The sequence below is a fragment of the Temnothorax longispinosus genome, chromosome 9 (genome assembly GCF_030848805.1).
Source record: "Temnothorax longispinosus isolate EJ_2023e chromosome 9, Tlon_JGU_v1, whole genome shotgun sequence".
Lineage (NCBI taxonomy): Eukaryota > Metazoa > Arthropoda > Insecta > Hymenoptera > Formicidae > Temnothorax > Temnothorax longispinosus.
Genome location: NC_092366.1, coordinates 4,672,066 through 4,696,283, shown reverse-complemented (window position 1 = coordinate 4,696,283; position 24,218 = coordinate 4,672,066). Strand labels below are relative to the sequence as shown.

General features: G+C 45.8%; 1 protein-coding gene across 8 annotated transcripts in view; it reads left to right on the top strand.

The window, feature by feature from the left end:
* The window catches only part of LOC139819345 (uncharacterized), a 47,226-nt gene that overhangs the window by 10,529 nt on the left and 12,479 nt on the right, over positions 1-24,218 (top strand). For 7 of the 8 annotated variants that reach the window (XM_071788606.1, XM_071788605.1, XM_071788604.1 and 4 more), the window contains exons 4-9: positions 150-678; positions 1,871-4,549; positions 9,919-10,498; positions 21,344-21,587; positions 21,785-22,005; positions 23,086-23,281. In XM_071788606.1, the coding sequence (XP_071644707.1) occupies positions 150-678; positions 1,871-4,549; positions 9,919-10,498; positions 21,344-21,587; positions 21,785-22,005; positions 23,086-23,281 (4,449 nt within the window). The remainder of the gene's footprint in view (positions 1-149; positions 679-1,870; positions 4,550-9,918; positions 10,499-21,343; positions 21,588-21,784; positions 22,006-23,085; positions 23,282-24,218) is intronic. The other variant, XM_071788603.1, reaches the window with a different exon arrangement.

Below are 24,218 nucleotides of genomic sequence, written 5' to 3'. Positions count from 1 at the left end.
GCAACATGCGAGATCTGGATTCCGAGTAAAGTAGGTTTAGGCCGTGCGCGCGCTCGCTTGCCCGTCTCGCTTTTACTCTCTCGAGTCCTCGCGTGCCTCCCGCTATCGTCAGCGTCGTCATCCTCATCGCGTCGTCTTGTTCTCGGAAGACGAGCGGCTGGACGGCAGCGGCAGCGATTGCAACTCGGTGGTGCCGAAGAAGCGACGCCGTCGCGACCATGGCGCCGATCATCATCACCACCACCATCATCATCATCAGCAAGTAACGGCCTACGACGAGTACCCGGCGTCGCCGAGGTCCTCCAGATCCACTGCCTCCTCCAGATCGAGCTCGCTGCTGCAGTTCGAATCCTTGGAGAGGACCTGCGCGACTCTATCACCTTCCAGCTATAGTTTCGACTCCCTGGAGTATTCCAATCGGTCGAACGCCTCCCATCCGGAGAATGACTCGCCCGATAGCTTGGAGCAGGACTACGACAGGCTGCTACCGAACGGTTTTGCCAGCACCTTGGCGGACCATTTCCCGAGGATCAGGCCCTACCGCAGCTTCGAGAGCCTGGACACGTGCCAGAAGGACGAGGGTTTCGGCCAGGCGTCCATGTCGAACGGTTTCGCGCCTTTGTACCTGAAGAGGGGTGCTGATCTGTCGAATATTAGGAAAAACAACCAGCGTCCAAGGTAAATTACAATGTTCTTTATGTTAAACCTGGACTCTTTAGAATGACTAACAAATAAAGAATCTTGCACGTTGGAAAATCTCTATTTGAATCTTTAAAAATATATTGCGGTTTATCGTGGTAAAAAGTTATTCCTAATTTTCAATAGGTTCAACGAGAGTACAATTGATAACAGGACAGTACATGTTTCTTATTGAAGTTTCGATACATTATTCCTTACGTTATTCGAGGAATTTTCTTTGTTCGTGTGTACAATCATTCTAAACGTAACGCAGTTAGTCCACCCGCAATTCCGACAGACGCTACCAAGGTTTTTGTTTGTTATTCTTGGCATACGTGCACACGCGTCGTTTAACACGCCCGGCTATTTTTACACGCGCTGCTAGAATAGAGATACATGACTATTGTAATCATGGATTGTTTCCCGAATTAGTTTGCGAGGACTGGCGGTAAGTGCATTTCTGCGTATCGCGGGCATCCATAAGACAAACATTTTCATATTCCTTTATCGGCAAAATATTTGTTTTATATCAATTTTATTTTATCTCTCCAAGTTTTTTTCTTTGAATCCATCATAAAATAGAATTTAAATTTTTAACTCTTTAAACAAGATATTAAAATAAATTTATAACTAATATAGTTAATATATTTTTCTCGACAAGTTAATTATTGAAAAGATTGCATATCCGTCAAATTAAGCAGTTTTTTATATTTCAAATAATCAGAAAACATGGTTGATTTCTCCGCTTCAATTTGTCAAGAAAGAATTAAACAATGTACGTGCGTTTGTGCGTTCAACACCCGTTCGTGCTGAGTGTTGAACGCTTCTTAATTTTCTTGGCACTCGTACGCCGAAATCCCCTCCGCGTGACGATCATTTTACGGCCAAGTTAAATGCAATCGCGACCCTGAGGAAGACCACCTTGACTTTACTGCCGATATTATAAACGTTTAAAACATAAGCGCGTTACCGAATCGCCAGATCACCGCCGTTTGGTTCTTAAGTGCGCAGTGTTTTGCATTCACGCATCCCTCAAGAATGCAGCTCGATTTTAATATAGGGACTCATATTACAAGCGTAAAATTTCAAATATAAATTGCAATATTTATACTGAATCCCGATATCTCGTCATTTGTACTGAACGAAAGATAGATTCTCCAATATTTCGATCATGTCCATTTACACGAAACAGAGATTTCTGGCACGAGGACGAGGAATATGAAGACGACGACGATGACGACGACGAAGAAGAGGAGGATGACGAGTACGATTTCGAAGAGTACGAACGAAGCCGAACGAACGCGGATTCCCGGTTGACGACCGGTTTCGAGGATCGGCTGCTGTTCGGTGAGTCCGGCAAGTACGCGACGTCCTTGGACTATCGGAACACGATCGACTTGCGGGAGATCGGCGTGGAGACGAAGAGGGACGCGCTTTTGGAGCTCAAGTCCGGCCAGAAGACGGCTAGGTTAAATATAGCCGGTAGCGGTGTGGAGCATCATCATCACCACCACCATCATCATCATCATCAGCATCCGCAGCAGCAGCAGCAGCAGCAGCAGCATTCGGAGCACCAGCAGCAGCAGTACCAACAGCAGCAGTACGATCAACACGATTACCATCACCACCACCACCGCCGCCAACAACAACACCAAGGGTGGAGCGACGAGGAGCACTTTAATTTTAGATTCACGGACAAGTCGCAGAGCGCGCCCAGTCTGCTTGACGGTGTCGAGGAGTCAGCACGCTGCACCTCGCCGTCTCGTCTTCGCACCTCGAGGACGACCTCCTACGTGTCGACATCTTCTCTCTTCGAGAATTACACGCGGGTGGCCAGCGTGCCGGTGGACTTGAATCTCTGCGGCGTCGCCGCTACGTGCGACGACGAGATGAACGGTCACGAAATGGCGGAGACCGCGCCCGGCGACGAGGCCGCGACTCTGAAGAGCTCGTCAGAAGAAGATACGATCCTAAAAGAAAACGATGAAACGCAAGTGGGAACGAAGGTCGTCTTGACCAGCTCGGTCAGGACGCAACCGGCCCAGGGCGCGCTCATGGACGGCGACATGAAGGAACGCGAGAAGGAAAACGAAGAACGAACGAAGGTCGAACGCGCGAGCGATCGTTGCGAGACGCGCAACAAACAAACGAAAACTACGTCGACGGTGAAGACTCAAGATCGCTCCAACTGTGTATTGGACATCGCGATGGTGACGGAGAACGATCTCGACGAAGCCATCAAGCAATTTAAGCGCGAGGTGGAAGAAGCGGCCGCCTCCGGAGTGGCGAACGCCGCCATTTTGGCGATGGAGACGATTCAACGAACTGCGTCCGGTCGAGTGAAGAGTCGAAAAGTGAAGAACAACGCCAGTTACGAGCTGGCGCAGCAACTCGAGGTGGACGAGAGAAATTTTCAGAAGAAATTGAAAGATAACGATGAAGAACGCGATGGTGCTAGCTCCCCCGGGAAGAAACGGGTGCTGAACAACGCCAGCTACGAATTGGCGCAGCAGTGCGACTACATCAAGGCGTTGCAGAGCTCAAGAGCGGCGTTCCAGCGAATGGACGCGTGCGACGAATTAGAGGAAGCTGCATCCGGACGCTCCTCGAAGCTAAATGTCGCCGACGTGATGCGCCAAATGGGCTCTGACACGAACGTCAGCGAAGACTCCAAGCCGAAGGAGCCGCAGAACGACTCGTTCTTCGGTCAGATAAAAAAAAACTCGGATCCATTTTCAGCCTGTGGCGATGCTAGCGCGCTGAATCCACGGTTGTTAGACGACGAGGTAGATTATCCCTGCTTGGAAACCAAACCTATAGGAGCATCCTGCTTGGAAAATAGGGTCGTTTTACGCGAGAAGATCGAATCAGAGAAATCAATCCCATTGAAAAGTGTCCTTGAAAATTCCTCGACGGTATCCTCCTACGTCGACGAGGAATCACCCATCAAACGAAGCGAAGAAGAGACTGGAGACGCGAAGAAGACATTTATCGGCGAGTTTTATCCGGAACGCGCGGCGCAGCTACCTCGGAAGTCTCCTGAGGCGGACGAAAGCGGGGTTCAAGAACGGAAAATGAACTCGGAGAACGCGTCGTCGGATCGGGACCACGAAGATCATTCTCGTAGTTCTGGCTCGAACGATCGAGGCGCCGGCGAGTGTCTGTGGAGGGTCGTGATCGAGAAGCAAGCGGTGACGAAGAAGGAAGAGGAGAAGGAGGAAGAGAAGAGGGACAGGATGGAGGCAGTGGAAAAGAAGGAGGTAGAGGAGGAGGGACACAGTGTCCGCGGTGTTGGCTCCGAGTCCCCACCCGGCGGTACGGGTTCACTCGGTGAACGTAGTAGTGGGAAGCCCGCGGTGGCCGTGGCGGCAGTTGATACGAATCATCGCGGTGGTGATCGCGACAAACGTCAGGGCGACGAGCAGCAACGCGCGCCGAGCATCAACAAGCCGGACGCGAGCGTCGCGAACGCGAAACGATCGTCGTCGTTTGTTGCCCCGAAGAGGGAGCCCGCGAGGACCTACGCGGTATCTTCAACCTCCCTACCGTCATCCTCGTCCTCCGCCGCCATGAAGAGCGAGGAGAGAAAGAAGGGCGGTCTGGGTGGCTTTCTGCAGAGGTTCTCCAGGCTGAGGTTCAGCGGCAGGACGAAAGTGCCGCGCTCGGAGGCGCACAAGAAGACCGTCGAGCCGACGACGAGAACGCAAGAGGAGCAACAGCTGGCCACGGCCAAGAAGAAGGAGCCGGATTATATCATCATACCGTTGCACCCGCCAGAGGAAGAGAGGAGACGCCAGCAGGAGGTCGTTACTCTCGAGGAGGCCGCCAGGAGGAACAATGTGGACATTCAGAGAAGCGCCTCCAGTGTCAGGTAAGTCGTAAAATCAACTGGTATATGCTTGTGGAGGCGTTCCGTTAGATATTTGTTTATCTTACATTGAAAAAGGAATGTCGTTAGGTTACAACGGCATACATTAATTTCTGAAAAATTGCTGAAAGCTGCAGTGTCTCATCAAATTGCTGTTATGCTCATTCTATTTTTCAATAAATGAGATAATGATAAATATATATTCTTGACGCGGAATACTACCGCTACTTTGTCGTGTCTCGAGCTAGGATATTCGAAAGCAACAAGTTGGTTGCGCAGTATATAAATATGTAGAGAGATCTTGAATAACTTACGTGTTATCGAGGTTTTGTCATCGTTTTATTAGCAATGATGCATTTTTATGTGATATAATAACGATATAAAACGATCGTTCGTCATGTGCACGATATAATAATCTGTAATTAAAGTTTTTGAATGTACATCGTACATCAATCTCGAAGTTCAGTATTTACGTCGAAAACTTATTGTAAGTCACGTGTCTCGCTATCGATCATGTGTATTAGCCTCAGGTTAAACTATCTTTGGATAGCGCCGATACTATCTTTTTTTTTTTACCACGGTTTTGCAACTTAACTTATTTGTCGAGAAAATTACTTTGATTGGGTATTCGAAATACTTAATCTCTTCTATATATCTCGATGTAATTTTATTTGATGCCGTCGCTTCCACCGCTGTCCCACGCTAGCGTTAGCAAACCGCTTCATTCACAGTTTTGTTTAATTCCACTTTCATCTCGTCCCACACCATCGCTCGTCTGTCGCAATCGCTCGTCGACACGTTCGTTTCCTCCTCTCTCGAGGACTGTGTATGCTCGTTCGGTCGGGCCCGCGAGTCTAATTCCGCTCTCAGACTTCAGACACGCTTGCAGTGGCTCGCACTTCACCAATCGATGTAATTTCATTCTCTCGTACAAGAGCTCGCTACCCGACAACACCGACGATTCCCGCATCATTTCTGTTGTCTTACCGTAATCAGCGCGCTGGCCCGGTTCCGCGCCCAACAGCGCAGCGGTGCGGTGCGGCGACGGAAACCAGTTCGGTTCTCTTAATTAAATTTCACTCTCACCCCGCGTCTCGCCACGTCATTCTCGCGTAATGCGACCTAATTGCATTTTATAACACGACCCCTCTTTCCCGTCGCCTTGCCAACAGCCTTTATTTCATATTTCTTCCGCGTCTCGGCGCGTCTCCCTTTAGCTTCACGCATTGCTCGCATTTTTTTATATATAGAAAACGAGGAAATCATAAAATTAAAATAGTTCAATAATTTTTAAACAGCCAAGAGAGATCTCTTTATGGATGGTAACCATAATTTCAATCGATAAGAATCACTCGTAATTTCTTCTCTCCAGCGTAGCCGCGAGTACTTTTATTGGCCTATACGTGGTGTTCGCCACCAATCAAGATCGCTCTTCTGGGAACTTCGTATCTGATCCCTCTGCCCTCCTTCGGCTTTAACAAACATTTGCTTTATCGCGTTAGATTTCGCCGAAGCAGCGTCTTTCGTTTCGATTCGTGCTGCGCCGAAAAAGTTTCATCGAGAAGAAAGAGGAGAGCGGCTTGTATTTTCCACACGCGAAACAGCTTCGCTGTCTTTTCGCCGGCACGTTCAATTGACTTCTGATTTGCACGCAAAACGCGAACGTTATGCGTTTTATAGATTGTGTAGAATATTTCTAAAAATTATTTGTTTAAGTTAAGATTAATTCTCGAAAATTCTTTTCACGTATTTTTTGTCAGTAGCTTTCGCCTCGTAAATATAATTGATGACTATTATAATAAACTCATAAATTAAGATCTATTGATTTATAATCATCCTGTCAACGGTTCCTCAACTGTTGCAACTCGGTAATATTGATTTGTTAATGTTTATTTATAATTTATTTAAAGGTTGTGTAACCATCTTCGATTTATGACATCTTTTTTTCATGAGCTTGCATAACGGACTTCTATTTCGAATTTTATTTCTTCGCTCTTGTAACACACTTCGACGAACGATTACCTCATTTACGCTACGCCCGCGCCGGAGATTTTCGGCGGCTGCGTTTCTCGGTTTGTTTGACGAGATGTTAAACAGAATGCGGCCGGTATCCCACGCCCGTTCGCTCGCATTTAGGGACGATGAATCATCGTCGTAAGCTGCGGGATGTAATTTAGGATGCCGCTGCCATTCGAGCTTTCGCAAGCGGAGCTGGAGTCTGCGAGTCGAGCTTCTCTGGCGAGGATGCGAGGATATATATAATTGAAGTTATTTATGCAAAAGTATGCAAAATATCGCGCAACGTCCAGTCGGCGAATTTTCCTTTAGAAAATGCATAATTTTCCAGCATCCGGCTGCTCGGTATTAACTTATGTAACCACTTTTTTATTCGTAATTTATCATATGTCGCGCAATTAAACCGACAGGAGTTATGTCGTTATTTAATTATATTTAATTATTTCTTTGTTTAACTTTCAAATAATATTTTTTTATGATTTTAATTGAAAAAAAAAAAACGGAATATGACTGGAATTGATAATTTATTTTAGTTTTTTAATTATCTTTTTCTTTTATTTTCTAGTCTTTCAAAATATTTAACGAGAATGACAAAAATATTTCGCTATCCCTAAATACCTCGACTTATAGTTGCGACGCAAACTCGAGGCTCGCTCGCTCGTCTCATGCCGCAGTTAAATATACACCTTGCACACGTGTGTAGGTGTATAGTGCCGGTCAGAGAATCAACTTATATTAATCTTATTCCATTCCGGTACGAGAGAGTCCGGAAGTCGCGTACGGAGACGGGTTCAACGTCACGTTCGGGACTTTTAATCGCAGGGTTTCTGTCCCCTCCTCGGACTTTTTGCTCCCTTCTTCTCGTCGTCGCGTAAAAGGACCAGCAGTGTTCTCCAGTTCCGCCTCTTATCTTTATCCCGGGTTTTTTTTTCCGTGCCCGCCTATATTTGCCCTCTCCCCTTTATTCCGCCGCCTTGAAAACGCAACAAACACTACCATTTAGCTGACTCTTTAACGACGGCGCAATTAAGCTCGCTCCCGCGCTCATTCCAGCGCGGCTTCCAGCTGCGTTCCGTCGTCGTCGGGACGGGTTATTACGTCGTATCGCAAGGCCGCGTCTCGCGCGGATTAAACCTCCGCTAAACCCGACGCTTCATTGCAATTTATTTTATAATATAACTCACGAGAAATACCAAATCTTATTAGTACCAATTAATGTCGATAAAAGCACGACGTCTTGTGTATAATTTTCTTTTTCGAGCGTCATTGCCTGCTGTTCGCGTGGAATGTTACTAACTCTTTTATTTTGTCTTCTTGTCCCGTATATTAGACATCGTTATTGCGGCTTCGATATCAGGCTAAGCGTCGACATCTGCCGAAATCGGGAAAATATATCGTCCGGGGGGGCACGAGTTCTCAGCTCGTTCCCGGAGCCCAGAAATCCGTCACTGTTTTTACGATCGGTCGTATACTAATTTTAGAAACCGATGATTCCCCATCATTGTGGGCCGCGTTATAAACATGATTATAAACGTGATCTCACGCTATGCGGCGATAATAAAATCGACGACTGCGTTGCAACGCGTCGCTGGATCACGTGTGAATGAGGCTTCCGTATCGTAAGTTCGTTTGCGTCTCGCTTCGCGAGTCGTCTCGGCTCTCCTGAAGATTATAACTCTTATTATTAATGAGGCTCGATGGTGTAACTCAATTCTCAAGTGTCACACTTCGGATAGGAAAGATACGATGGATCTGGGGCACTCTTCGCACATTGCACGTAGATACTTTATAATGTACTTCAGGCGAACTTAATTCGCAACAACTCGTTAATCAAACTCATAATCGAATTATACTTCTAAACGGGCATACTAAAACGAGCTTGGTGCTGATTATTCTGTAATCGCGTAAAACTCGCGGTCAAAGATCATCGGCTGTAACAGATTACAGCCGCCTGACAGCTTCACAACAGAGATCGCAGCCTCGTGCTCGTTCGTAATATAACGAGATCTCGAGGAGCTCGGAATAGTAGCTCGCTGTATCCAGCTTCTTATCTAGGAGGCTGTACTCACGGCGGATGGCGGATAGAAAGTGTCTCATTAATGACTGTCGCTCCCTTCGCCGATATATATAGTCGTGCTTTTATCGGTACGCCGCATGTCCGCCGTATAGCAGACTCAATAAAGCGACCACTGTCTCTCGCGAATCCGGACTCCATAAATCGGAAGTGGAAAAGCGAAAGTCGAATGTAATTTATCGCGTGTAAAAGTTGTTGTAATCACAACGATCTTTAATTCATGATTAATGTTTCAAAAGTAGCGGTCGACGGTCAACCACGTAACGTGCTTAAAATTGATATTTTAATAACACAAAGTTAAGAATATATACTTGTTGGCAAATTTACTGCGATTAGCTTTCTACGATGTATCAACCTTTCATGATGTTTCAATCAGATAATGATATATCAGCCTCGTCGGAGCAATAATTAGATTAAGCGGGATACCGAAGGCGAGGGGTTAATATCCCCGATTTCGGTCAAGAGGATGACCAAAAAAAAAAGAGGGCACATCACTCAGCCGCCAACTGTCCGCTATCGAAAGCCGATGATGTTGCGACAGCGTAAAATATGCTTGAGCGCCAATTTCCAATTATCGCGTCACAATAGCGTCGTGTTCACGGAACAAAAACGCTCTCGTTCGGCACCACTAATCTGAACTGTGATGCTATGAGCCTCGTGCAGCATGACTTGCTTTTAACGTGGTCGGATAATGCGTCAGTTTAATGAACCAATTATCCTCCATGAGAGCCGCGGTAAAGTACGCGAAAAAAAACGGTCTTTAATTGCGACGAACGAACAAGTCATGAATAAAAAAGGGATCTTTATTCTCTTGTGTCACGTGTGGAATTCAAGAGTTGGGGTGAGAAATGTGAAATGCGTTACTCCGCAGAGATTTATAGATTTTCATTATGAGTTAGTTATCATAAAATTGCAACACGTAACATCAGTTCACGAGCTTCCCCACCAAAATGCACATATCAAGGTTACTCTTATAAAACTGATGTAATCCACCGATATCCAATTATCCCGCGTAACATCGGTGTGACGCGCGACGTTGTGCAAGACCAGTCGTGTTCGCTGGCTGGTTTCGTTCGCCCATCATGTACCAAGCTCTTCCGTCCTTCCGCTCTTCAGCTTCTTCCTAGATTCGCGATGTCCTGGTCGTGGCGCGGCGAAATTTCCGATCGGCAGTCCGTATTAAGTCAAACTACCCGCGTTATCGCTAAAGCTTCCCTTTACTTCCTCAACCACCGATCAAGTCGACTATCTCGGAGAGTATCTATCTGTTTCATTGTTGCAGCAGCAACGGGAGGGCACCAGTGTCCAGCAAGCCGCCCCTGCCACCGCAACCGCCACGCGTCGCCGCTCTGGGCATGTCGACGCGAGCGTCGGCGTCGGCGTCGGCGTCGCGCCGACGCGCCGCCACGGACCTTGGTAACCCGGCGGCGATCGAGATGGCGAAGGCCCGCGCGATGCAGGCCGCCCAGGAGCGCCCGGTCGGCCTACTGGAGACCGACCTCGACGAGGCGGTGATCAGCACGAGCTACAACGGCACGACGTACACCGCTGGCCCGACCGCTGTCTCCGCTGCCGCCGCCGCCACCGCCGCCGCCGCTGCCACCGCCGCCGCCGCCGCCGCCGCTGCCGCCGCCGGCGCCGGTGGTAAGAAGACCCGCAGCCTGCTCGACCTCAACCACACCTCGGCGGCGGCGCCGCGGCCGCGGCCCGAGCACGCCCTCCACGTACCCCAGTCGCCCGTCGGCGCTACGCACAGGAGCCCCCGCGACGACGTCGCGTCCGCCGCAACGTCCGCCATCCACCAGCGGCCCCACAAGTCCATGGAGTTCCTCCTCGACAAGGAGAACCTGCATTTCGTTAAGGTGAGTGGTCCCGCTGCTGGCGTAACCTTTATAACGTAGGATTTATCGTTCGGTATCGTCTGGTATCGTCATGCGACGAACGATGCGACGTGGACCAGCCGAGAAGAACCGCGCGCGAAATCGCGAGAATTCCAGGTCGGTCTCGGTGGTCGTCGACGAGGAGTCGCGTCCTGGTCTCGTTGCGAGATCGATCGCCAGCGAGGCTGGGAAGTTGGATGGAATGCACCTATATTAGACCCCCCGACAAGCGGAACCCTCTGTTCCGTGATAAATCGAGTCATGCTTGCGTTGCGAAATCGGTCGCGCGTGATATTGGGAAAGGGGACGTTCCACAGCATAGATAGAAGAAGAAGTCGCATTTTCCTAAGTTCCGTCACGTCTTGGCGACAACGTTGCGAAATTACGAACGATCATCAAATAGTCTTTCCTTAGTCCGATGACAGTTGGTGATGATTGAGGCGATAGATTAATGGGCTTGTGCCTTATGAAGACGTGTCGAAGAGTCGTTTGGAGCGAAATTAATCGAAAAAATTTACGGATACTCCGCATCACGGGAAGATTAATTGGGAATGTTCCGATGGAGACGTGGACCATCTGCCGTTAATTAACACGGTTTTGATCGATACGTTAATTAACCCAAGCTACGTGCTCTTCGCACTGTCGTCGTGTCAGAAATTAGCATTCGTTTAATTAACGCTGTGTCGCAAGGCGGATTACATCGTCATTCAATGGATCTACCCGACTTATCTAATATAAGAATATTTATTGCGCGCATATATTTAATACGTTTATATCGCGTGGCGTGATAAACCCCAGACTAAGACTCTTCCCTAAAAACTAAATAAGAGAAAAAAGATCTTTAATCTCTAAAGGAATATTTAAATCGGATTTCAAGTTTCCTTTGATGGAAAAGAAGTGATCTTTGAGTGCTTTGAGTTAACAAGCGCACAAGTATAATCATACGTTTCGAGATTGCACCAATCTGTCTTCGAATGCGCCTCGTCTGTCAGTCCTCGTTTACATCTCGAGGCACATCCATCCCAAGTGAGTGCTTTTACAGGCAAATCGCTGTAACCGCGATTCTGGAAACCGCCGCTCTAATCTCGCCGTCGATAGAACACCGCCGACCGCAAAGGTGTCCCGTATCGACAAGCTGGTTAAATTAGGTCTCGCCGGATGAGCTCCTTTTAGCGAGCGACGAATCTCCGCCGATACACCTTCGATTCTACTTCCTCTCTCGGCTTGTCGCCTAGGTATATCGCAGCGAGGATCGATAGAGGTTCCTTCCGCGACAAGGTGCGATGAGTGTCGCAGAGTCTTTCTTCCGCATTGGCGTAGTTTCACGTGGACTGCCTCCGGGCTTCGCCGGAGGAGCGATTTCGTCGTAGAAATGTCACAGAGTTCTCTCAGTTATCAAAATCGACGTATCATTCTTTATAAACCCTTCAGAATCTATTTATTTATCGAGAGGGAGACCGCAGTTCTTGCTGATCCACTTACATGATTGACAAAGCTTCAGGATCTTTTATAGGCAGGTCGAAATAATACACAATTTCTGTAACGTCGGCCAAATCTTTCTCAATCGTTTGAGCGACGTATTTTTATAGGTGGAGAAACGTCGATTCTTGAGATATTTTGGCGCACGATCGTAAAGAAATTCGTATGAATTTTTAGATGTCTCTGGATAACACGGTTCTCAGACGTTGACACAGTGTGTGTTTTCACAATGCCACGAGCTATCATGAACAACCGTCATAACTCTTGCCGGACGGAGTCTCTTTTCTCCGTTTGTCCTGCTTTCTCCCCGGTGTGTGTTTCTCGCGATGGCGGCTCTGTTACACGTACGCGAAAGATAAAGACATCGATCTCACCGCGCGCACACGTTGATATAATTATTACCAATCTCCTCCTGATCTCGTGACCGAGCCGACTTCGGAGAATTGGCTTTCCGTTTTTGTCGCCAGTCACGCGATGGACAAACTTTAACGTCACGCTATACTTGGTCAATCTGTTCAAAACTTCCTTTAACGTCATTAGCTACCTGTGACCGGATTACAGAGCTGACTTTGGATTTTTGAAACGTTTTGACACGTGACCTACTCATAAGAGGAAGGTGACTTTAATAAGGGGTCGACGGTCACGAGGTTACGCTTCACGGGACGACGGTCGTCGGCTCGATGATCGGCATCGCGCATCGTGGGAGCCGCGTCGATCATCGGTTCCATTCGAGCCTCTTGAACGGACATACGCGTAGCGAAGACCGTTGACCCTGGTGCTTTGGTTCACGCCCTTCCTTTTCACGCGTGCCATCGTTTCGATCGGCTCGATTAAACGTTAGGCGGTTAAGGCGGTCCGCTACACGCTCCTACAGTCAAGCTACCAGGCGCTATTATGGTTTCAACAGCTTATTCTACGTATCTATCTGCACTCGTCAAAGAAGACCGCGAATGTGGACCGCGAGCGCGATCGTGAGTTCCTGTTAAACATATGAAGCACGAAAACCTCCGGAAAGAAGAGCGTGGGAAAGAATTATGGCGAAATTATGTGTCCTGGGTGATTTCCGCGGATCTAACGGCAATCTAACGGCAACGTGGTATAAAAATCGTGCTCGTGGCGTACAGAAAATTTCTAATGCGACCTCTTTTGTCGAGCAGTTTCTCGCCGCGCTCCTCGAAGAACCGGAAAATTATACAACCGCGCGCGTGCACGGTTTCCGTTTTTTAATCAGCGTAACTCGTGCGCGAGATATCCTTGAGATGTTCGTTTGCGAAACCGCTCCGGTGGAGCCTCTTCTTCGACATTCTAAGAGGGGCTTTCTCTCCTCCCTCCTTTCGCCTATATTCTCTTCTATTTCGTTTTGTACGACCATCGTCATTCTTTTGTTTCATTTCCTTTCTGCGTCCTCTTCTCTTCCCGTTCCCTCTTGTGATGCCTTTACTTATTACGTAACGGGAAAAGACGAAGAGGAGCCCCTTCGGGAGAAGGAATTCGGCGGGTAACGGGAGAAATGGAGGAGGGTAAAATCTTGCGACAGGTCGATAACCTTTATGCGCATTCTTCCGGAGTCGGGAAGGCTCGATAAAGTGTCGTCTCAAAGAGGACCATCCTGAGGAAGGAGAAGAAGCGGAGCGACGCAGAAGCCTTTTGATCGCCGCCCGCGAATATCTTTGAAGACTGTCGACGGTGCAGGATGGGGCCGCGCCGGTAGGACGATCGAAGTCGCTAATTCGACGGGGTCAAACGCGTGGTGAAGACATTTCTAGAAACGTTAGAAGTTCAGACCGTGCGATACACGATATTGACCACTTGAGGAACCCTCGCGTTTTGTTGCGAGATAATCGATAACTGTTCGGATAAAAATATCATGTTAGTGCATTGTTGCGGTACCTATTGCTGGAAAATGAGCAATGAAGACCTGACATAAAAGAGGCTGGAATGCCGTACTTCCGTCAAATTGTCCGGTAACTGGATAATAATACTTTTCCAGAAATAATGATTTCAATCTTTACCCAGCAATTCTATAGAGAACATTTTTTTCAAACTGCTGTGCATACAGCAAAACATGTAGACTAAGAGATAACATAAGAGTAAAAAATGATTTTTATATCAAATGTATCATTTTTATTACGTTGCAGTCCATTTTCGACTATCTCAGAAACATTTATACGAAAAAATGTACATAGAGAGGGTCATTTTCTTCCTCTATGAAAAACCTTGCGCCAGATGTAACATACGCACTGCTAATTTCTATGACGATTTGGAGGGCAAGGTGGATCAGCGAGGAAATCCCGAACACGGCCACGCGACTTCCCGGACTGCGCATTGTGCAAATATCGGTCCAGTGTGTCCACGGCTTTAACAATGCCTCCTCCCTCTTTTCTTCATCCTCCCGTGCCCTTCAGCTTCCTCCTCTCATCTCGCTTCCACCAGCATGGCGTATTGATCGACACCAACACCAACGGCAACGGCTCGTCCCGCCGCGTGCGTGTGCACGCGCTTCTTTGTATACGCGCGTTACGCTTCGTCTCGCGATACGCGCGCTTCCACATACGAGCGCATAAACCGATCTCTCTCTCATTCCGCTTCGTGCACTCCGCCTGGCGGAATCCAACACCACGACGCCTAGCACGCGAATCTGTGCCACGTTGACCCCGCAGCCCGCGGAACGAAGTCGCTCCTCTATCCCAGCTGTTATCTCACGAGACCATTTAACCGAGTCTTTGTTGAGGAACTAAAAGAGGAGATTGATTTATTTTTTACAAATTCTCTCTCTATACGACGACCCGTGAATTTATTGGAAAGATTCCAATGGATCTTTCTCCTTTCGGCGAATTATAATTAGAATTATCATTATATAAATAGCTTGTACTTATACGAATTTAGAAATTTTTGGAAAAATTTTTGACCGATTTTCTTAGCGAATTAGTCATAATATTCAATTATTAAATATTTATTTATAGAATTAAATTTGGCGCCTGAAGAGTGACATTTGGAAATTAATGTCTTTCAAGTTCCTTAAATGTGATACTCTGCGCAGGTATCGTGATGATATTAAAAAAATTAATGCCTTGAAATTATCCCCCCGCGATTCTACGGATGACGTTAGGTTGCAGATATTCACATTATGCGAAGTATTAATCACACCATCATAATTTCGAACCACACGGCGTCAAAGAAACAGGAGTCGAGAGAGAGAGAGAGAGAGAGAGAGAGAGAGAGAGCCACGGGAGCTCTTTTTTCCTTTTCGTGGCCGTGACATTTGTAACCGTTAAGCAAACATGTAAATTCTCGATTAACATTTATCGTCCCATTGTCGGATTGCGCCGTCGCACAAAATTGTCCGTTTATTGCCACGCGAATGAAATCAAATTTTAATCACGCACCGCACCATGCGGAGAAGATCGCCCTCCTTCCCCCCTGGAAAACTGTCGAACTGTTTAAACGCATTACCTCTCATCCGTGTTTGATAACTCGATTGTCCCCCGTAATAATTTTGAAAACCACGTCGTTCCGCGACGTAATGAATGTCGCGCGTTTGCGCGGATATCCCTGTTAGCGGAATTGTTCGCATATTCCGCGCAATTTGCACGTCCATAGCGCCATTAAATTCCATCGTTGAACGTTCGGTCACGAAACCGGGAAAGTCGCGGTAATAAATTTGAGCGATTCCAGCGCGGGTTAGAAACTTACGTTACTTCCATTCGGGAGATTTTATCGCGGATTTATATAACGCGCCCGATTAAAATTCATTTCCAAAATCCGTTTATCGCGCGAGACGCGATCGAGCCTATTGTCTTGGAATAAGGAAGGGATTAAGGGGGTCACGGTAAAGTCAATGAATCACGCGGAATCGTCTGTTTGCATTCAATGAATATGCCGCCGCCGATCGAGGGTCACGCCTGGCCTGTTATAGAACCGTCAGAAATCAACAATACGCGAAGCTGATGTATTTTAACATCGTCATTAAGAGAGATGAAGGAAACGAGAAATACGCGTTCGCGATGTACGGCTTAACTGATTGTGAGATTGATTAAAAAAAGTTAATAATTCAGCAAATTAGATCTCGAATATTTCTCGGCGTAATAATATTTCGAACTCTCGGACAGCTTCCCATCATAGAATCTCTTACGCCTCCATTGCACTCATGTCAGGGAGTCCACGACAGCTTGTTACGCCTCGGGCCAGCATTTCCGGTTCATTTTCACGTCGCGAAACCGTGCCAGCGCCCGTTCATCTCGTTTCGTTTCGTCCCGTCTGGTCTCGTCGGGACACGAAATTGTGCCGCGTGTAGGCTCTCGCAAATCGATTCGAAGTCTCTCTCTCTTTCTCTCTCTCTCTCTCACTGCACCTGCATATGCCACTGCCCGTATATCCCACACACGCTCGTACCGCGGTTGGCATGTCGAGATCGGGAAAGGAGTCGACATTCCGCCAACCGGACGCATATCGGTGGCATTATGTAAGCGGCTGTGGAATAACTTTAGAACGCAAGGTAATTTTAAACGTATGAAAAGAAACGTCCGATAATAGAAGTATGTTTAAATGGAGAAACCCGTGGCATATATAATCAAAGATACGCGTGCTTACAGAACCTGTCGATACAAAAGTTAGTGCGTTGAAGAGCTCGCGCTGTCTGATAAGAAATATTTTTCAAATAAAAATCCTCACACACATTCGCGCAGCTTTTATTACAGATTGCATTTTTCAAGAGTTCTCACTTTCTGGTAACCTTTTGCTTAAGTGAAAGATGAAGAGCGGTATTGTGTTATCGAGGACTGTCCAGAAGTTGACCCTTTGTTAGCTACCCTTGCGTCGCCCTTGTATTTGACCTACTTTAGCACCCTATTTCGGTTGAAAGATCTTGGCATATAATAGGGGCAGCAACTCCAGAGGGGTGGCTTTAATCCTGGTGACAGCTTGAAAGTGGATTATTTCGATATCGAGTTTCAACGGCCTATCCGATTGAAGTAAAAAATTCGATGTAAAATGAGCAGACACTTTTCTAAATGAATACTTATTAATTAGGACAAAATAGCTACAATGCAGAATCGGCGATAATAATAATATATTCAGACTTTCGTAAGAAATTATCATAATTTTCAAACGCAATAACAATCACAGGTAAATAACTTTCTCGTCAAGAGTTTTTCGGCAGCGTTGTTTCTCTCCGGGGCCGATCGCCGATTCCGTAAAGTTGCGGCGTCGATTGCGTTGGATCGTTTAGGTTCTGGGCGGTGAAAGAAAGAGGCAGTCGCGTGAAACGTTAATACCCGCGGCGCGGGCAAGAGAGTCGAAGGCCGAGCGAGAATCCACGACGTGTGGGCGCTCTTCGTGCCCACGTGTATCTACGATACAGGCTGTGCTACGTGCAGTGTCGTAAACACCGAGGGGCTGATGGTCGTGTGACACAAAGCGTCTTAAAGCCACGTAAGAATTGCAAGCTTTATTTCAACTTTACAAAGTCTAGAGACCGGCGGGAACAGTTCCTTCACAGAGGAAATGAATGTTTCACGAGATTTATCGTTTCACATCGTAGAAACTGGGATTAATAACTATCCTGTTTTTTTTTTTTATAACGACTTGATACATGAATAAAGGTTTAACGTTCTCTCTGATTAATCGCGAGGTAAAAGGGTCGTGTCGAACAAGATCCGCGTCAATGAACGCGAGAACCTTCGGCCAGAATGTTACAAAACAAAACGTTGCACGTGGCTCGCGGATTTCTGATTATTCCTTTCGCATAATGAAATTACGACTTTCCGTTCCCCGCGAAGCGCGACTTTGCACGAGGGTCCGTTCGCACGCATTTATGAGCACTCCTGTCGGTGTATTTATACGTGGCAGGCATATGCGTGCCGCATGTGCGAACCGCAATGCGTGGCTTTGCCTAGGCGATATTTTAGGCATTAGCGGCCACAACAAATATCAATTGAAAAATAAATTGTGTTCATTTCGTTTTAATTATAACGTAGCTTCTCAAAATAAAACTGTAAAATGACGTGAAGTAAAACAAAAACGTAGAAAGCAATTCAATGATAGAAAAAATCAAGAGAAGGGAAAATAGATTTCTTAGTTTGTTGTTTCTTAGAATGAAACGTTAATTAATCTAATGTTCACTTTGTCCGCTTTAAAAGTATACGAATAATACTACTTTTGTATATGAATTGCCGATAGAGCCCCACTATTATCAACTATTTGGTTATGCTCCGTCATTTTCTCGACGTAGTTCGCTATCGTAATACACTTTCAACCAACATTTCTACGATAAGACGACGGGAATTATTTAGACACAAGGCGATTCCGTCGTTCGCGATTCCAAAGTTTCGAACGGCCGAGGAAAAGTTCTGCAACTTCCGCCGTATTTGTGTAGGTGCATTATTAAGGCCAGCCTTCGAAAACAATTGCAATCGATGGCGGTTAACAATGAAAGGTAAAAGGCGGCGAGCCTCGGCACAGGTTTCCCTCTTTTCTTGTGACTATAGGATCGAAGCTACGTGACTATTAGGGTTATATCCACGACGTTATATCGTTCTATAATTCATGCGTGTATGTACAATAATTTTAAACGAATAGTTCATGCGACCGTCAACATACAAGTATCGCGAATGACTAAGTAGCTAAGGTATGCATAAATAAAGAGCGGTAGTTTTAAAAACTCACATAAAACCGGAAAAATTGTTGGTCTACTAGGTCGTATATACAATTGATTTTTAGTCTGAAATTCGAGTGAAAAGATAGTCAATATCTTAACATGTTATGAGATTATTTTTAATATTTAAAAATCATTTAATTAACATTTTAACTTTACCATGTTAAGAATATTTTTTACACGCGTGGATCAAAAATTGTTGTGTTTGAAGGATTCTCTGAAGAGCGATAGATTCTCTTGGATATTATCGGAATATCGTAGGCGACGCTGGTTGCACTCGCGGATGCTGCGGGAACAGGATGCATCGCCCCGGCGCGATGCACATGCACTTGCAGCGAGAGAGAGGCGCGGGGTCTTTGGCCGCCTTAATGGCAGATGCGCTACGCCATCTTTGACGTGGCTTTCCCCTAATTCACGCCAATTGACGGGGATGACACGATGACGGAAAAGACGACGGCCTGTAATTGAAATTAACATTATTGCATCTCTCCGTGTCTCGACACCCGAGACGCCCGTTACGCAACGCGTCCGTTCGTAACGCGATACCGAACCTTGGACGATTCTTTTGATCGGGATATAGAGAATCTTAATGTCATTTTGATTCCACCTCCATCAAGCTCGCTCTATTTTAATCTCTTTTCGTTACGTTGATCCGGCTCGATTTCCAGACTCCACCATCTGACTGCGTCAATCTTTGTATTATAATTTTATCGGAAGCGTAAGATATGCGAGATTTGTAGTTACAGATTTTAATAAGATTTCTGAAGGATCCCGATACGTCATGGGAAAGTCAGAAGGTTCGCTATCTCGCGAATCGCGCGAGTTCCATTTGCGGCGCGACTTTGACTTATATAGATATATAAGAAATTTCGCGACTCGTGAAATCGATTTTGTGAGGCGAACGCTTCTTGCCTCCTGATCCTCTTCCCGTCCGCATTATGTAAACGCCCGGGCGCCCCTCACATTTCCGCACACGGATCGCTCGTATCCCGCTCGTACAATTCAGCCTTGGCCTCATACTCCGAATCCTGCATCACCCGCCGTCCGTTTCGCGTCTGCACGGGATTGGGAAACCAACCGAGAGTCTCGTGCTCTCAATTTTTTTTTACCATCGAAAATAACTGGACGTCATTTATATTCGATTATTTTGTCGTCTTAATGAAGATCAGTTACCGGGAGATGAAATTTGAGGAACGCACATACATTAATCACATAAAACCTTATTTCTGTATTTTACCCTTCTCCGCTGAATTATTTAAAAACCTATTTTAATTATTTTGTAATTTTAGACAGAAATGCGCCCCGAGCTTCTTAGCGAAACTTTATCATTTCCGCGAGTTAGTCTCAATTTCTTCGCGGGGAGTGATTTTAACGAACGCCAACGCCGGGAATACGACTGCTCCTAGTTTTCCCTCGCTTCTTAAGGTTCTTAGGGATGGAGTTTCAGTTGAGGAAATATTTATGAAGCGGCGTTTCGCCCTACGCGCGGAAGAAAATTCAACGATCTAAAATGTCTCGAAAAATATTTTTCTTAGGCCGCGCGCGATACGCACACGTGCGTGCTACTGGACGAACCACTCCCTCGCTCGATGACGAGGAGAAGACAGGGGACATGGAAGCCATTCGCTTTCTGATTTAATCCCGTTAGACTTCGTGCATGGAAATCACACGCATGTTTGTCACGTGCATCCGTTATGTGGCCGTCGCGCGATTAGCATTGAAGTTGAGACAATGAAAAAAATATGACGGAGCAACTAACAGTGACAAACCTCTAAACCCGATATCTGTCATAACTTGCAAATCGTCAACGTTAACTTTTTTTCTAAAAATACGACATGCTTTGTGATAGAATTGTTTTGTTTTTGTTAAATTAAACTAATAATCCGGCGTAGAAAAATAATGAGAATTAGATATGTCCTGTACACTATATAATCTTAGCGACTACAACTTCGGTCGTCTGAAAATGCTCTGAAGAGTAGAAGTCCGTGAATAAAGTGGAGTGTCGTTCCCAGATCCGATGATCGCTTCTCAACGGACTCGCATCGTCGATTATAGATCGAGAAGCGACTGCGACACAATGACAGCGGCTCACGGGTTCGTTAATAGCGCGGCGTGTCGAATTTTGATCGAGAGCGCGGCGAGAAGCTGCGACGAGGGCCTCGTCGCGTCGACCTTCGCGCAGGTTTGTCCCTGAAACTTTCGCAGAGCAGGATTGATGTCTCACACGATAGTTCGCACGACAACCACATGCTCTCTGTGTGCCACAACTGCCACACGTCACCGAGTGTCCCGAAACATTCGCGCCTGCTCTTCGTCCAAGTCGCTCTCTCTTACGACGAACAATTTGACGGAAACGTTTGTAGGAACTAGATTAGTTATTTATTTGTAATACAGATATAGCACCACATAGATTGCACATAGAATGAAGATGAATAAATATCTATGAGCCATTTAAGTTCAAGGATTAAAATTAATTATCGTAAATTTCATTATTAATTCTATTTTATTCGAATTTTCTATCGTTTTATTGTTCTAAAATTCTGTTGGTAATTTTCTAATTATTATCCACATCTCTTGATCCTCGAACTTACGTGAGCGAGAAATATTTCTTTCAATTTATCGCAAAAGTTCTTATAATCACCCATAATTGGAGGCAGAGGGAACTAAAGGATACGAACACGAATTTGTCATTGCAGCCGCCGGAGAATGAGCTGCAGAAAGTGGGCGAGCGCGTGCCGAGCGAGCATGAGCTTAGGGTACAGCGGTCGTTGCAGCGGCTCAATGTACCCGACTGGTACAAGAATTCACCCGCTGCCCGCGACGGCTTCCGGCTGAAGAGGCACTCCGACGCGTCGCAGCATGGAGGATGGCGCGCCCTCGGCTCCAAGACCACCTCCCTGTCGTCCCTCTCGTCGTCTTCCAATCGACAGCCGACCACAGGTGGGATAGAGTCATCTTTGAACCAGCAATGAAATATAATCAATTCTATAAGAAAAAGTTATAAACTTGAAACTTTTGATAAATTAAGAAAAGGGAGGGAATTTCTGGTCCCCAATGTCCAATTCTTGATTCACAAATAATTACAGATGTGTTTAATTGCTTAATTATGCAATGGACGTTTTTCTCTTGTGTCACAGGTGTCCTTCTGAGTCCCAGTCCCACGCCCCCCGTATTCTCGAGATGGAGCACCAGCTTGCTGAACAGCGCCGGCAGTTCGCCCGCGAGTTCGGCCAGGTCGTCCTTCAATCACCGGCAGCCCTACTTGGGCTGGCGTTCTCAGGAGCGACTGACCAACCCGCGGACACCGGCGGAACGTCTTGCTCAGGGTATTCTTCCCCAGCTGCAGGCCGCAAACAAGGTAAGTGCGCGATAAGAAGAAAAACAACCCGTTCCTACTGTCACTTGAATTTTTTTTGTCATTTCTATCTCATCAGATTTTTGCAATTTTCTACCGTGGGATTTAATTTTAGGGCAAATTAAAATCGCCCATCCGTTTACCCGACACTTAACGCAATTTTCCCTCGTCTGTTTCGCCGCTAACGCGCCACCCAGCAAATACAAAATGTCCCATGGAAATTATTGACGTCACCGTTAACGTCACAACTTTCTTTGCGTCAGCAGGCCTTAGAATTCTAGCGTGTTCACGAATCAATACTCGCGCGATTGTGTAAATCTGTGAGTTACATGTTGAATTATTTACGCGTTCACGCACTCATATATTCGTATTTATTCATGGATTCTGAAAGAAAACTAGACGACGCGACACCCCCGGGACTCGTTCTCATTCCACTCTCTGACCCCTCCGCGAGATTTGCATCTTGCTCTTTGTGCAATTTATTTTTAATTTCCGCGAGCAGCACGCAAGCGCGTCGCCGGTTTCTAAAATTAGAAATTCTGGCAGGAAAGCTCCTGTCATCTCGTATCTGTCGAGGTTTCTTCCCTGACGAACACTTTTCACGTTGATACATTTTTAAAGGATTTATTATACTCTAAAGCTTTTTCCTCGATGAGTTTAACACGTTTAAGAAACCTATTATATAAAATTGTATCTGTTACAACAGATTATATAAAGTATATAATTACTTATTTCATAAATATTATAATGCCGAAAAGTGATAATTATCAATTACATATTAAAAGATATTTATAGTTATTCCGATTAACTACTCATAGTCCTGATAATGATTTTTTAATCCTCCAAACAATGAATGAATTGACAAATAATTTTTAGAAGATTTTGTAAGATTGCTTTTATGCCACTCGAAACAATGAATGAATTGACAAATAATTTTTAGAAGATTTTGTAAGATTGCTTTTATGGAAATAATCTCTTAAAATCGAAATAAAGTACCATCTAACGATGGCTAATGTCCTGGCTGAAATTATAATAAATGTTTAATTGTCTGGAACGGATCTCATGCTTATTTCGCAACAACAGCAACAGCAGCAGCAGCAACAGACAACGAATCAGCAGCTGGAGGTACGGAACTCGATAAAGGAGGTGACCTCGGCCATCGTGCACTACGTGCAGAGCGGCCAGGAGGTCGGTGGAGGTGGTGGCGGCCGACTCTCGCCTCGATCTCGACCTGAAGATTGGGACGACAGGGGCGGAGCGAGGTCTACCAGCCCCAGAGGTGAGCACTAAAGCACCCCCCCAGCCACACAAAAAAAATATATACCATCCTATCAACATCACAACCACCATCACCTTTGCTCTCCGTCACGAAGGTAATTTTTGAGTTTTCCTATTTTCTTAATGTCTTCTTTTATCTTCCTTTGCAAGCTGCCTCTCTTTTTCTCTCTGTCTCTGTCTCTCTCTTTGTCTCTGTATGCATCAACTGGCTCTGCGCATCGATAAGGTCAAAACAGGTCGGTCTTTAACATTTTTAACATCCCCTCTTCCTCGATTTCTCGGATTAAAGAATTTTAAGGGTCGAATTTTCTGAGAGAGCGTTGGATTTGCTTAGAAACGCGTCCCAAAATATTTTTCTCGTAACTCGAGCACCCTTAGAATTCTCCATTTCAACTCCAATTATTATATCATATATTTTAGTAAAACATTATACTATTGAGATTTACATATGTGAATCTCATTATATTTCGAATTAATGGAAATTAATGGATCACTAATGAGAATTCAAATTATAGAATTTTTAATTAATTGAAAACTATCGTCACGCGAATCTATTTTGTTAGATATACCCACGGGACCAAAAATACAATTTAAAGACGGCGATAATCGCGATAATCGCCGTGTATTAAAATGCAAAATTCTAAACTGTCTAAATGTCTAAACGAAGACTCATCTTCTCGATCGCCACTGAGGCACTAAGTGCAAGTCATGGGCGGCTTGCGAGAGTGCTTCTTGCAAGTGGCGCGCATGCACGTGTCGCACTTTAACACGGTACAAGTAGTCAAGCTACAAGTACTTAGTCTATATCTTCCGCGTTTCGAATTGCGATGCACATCCTCTGGCATCTTGCGACCGGTATCGCTTCAGATTATAAATAAATCCATTAATAGGATGTAAACGTTCAATCTCGGCGTCAAATGATCCTTCATTAAACCCAT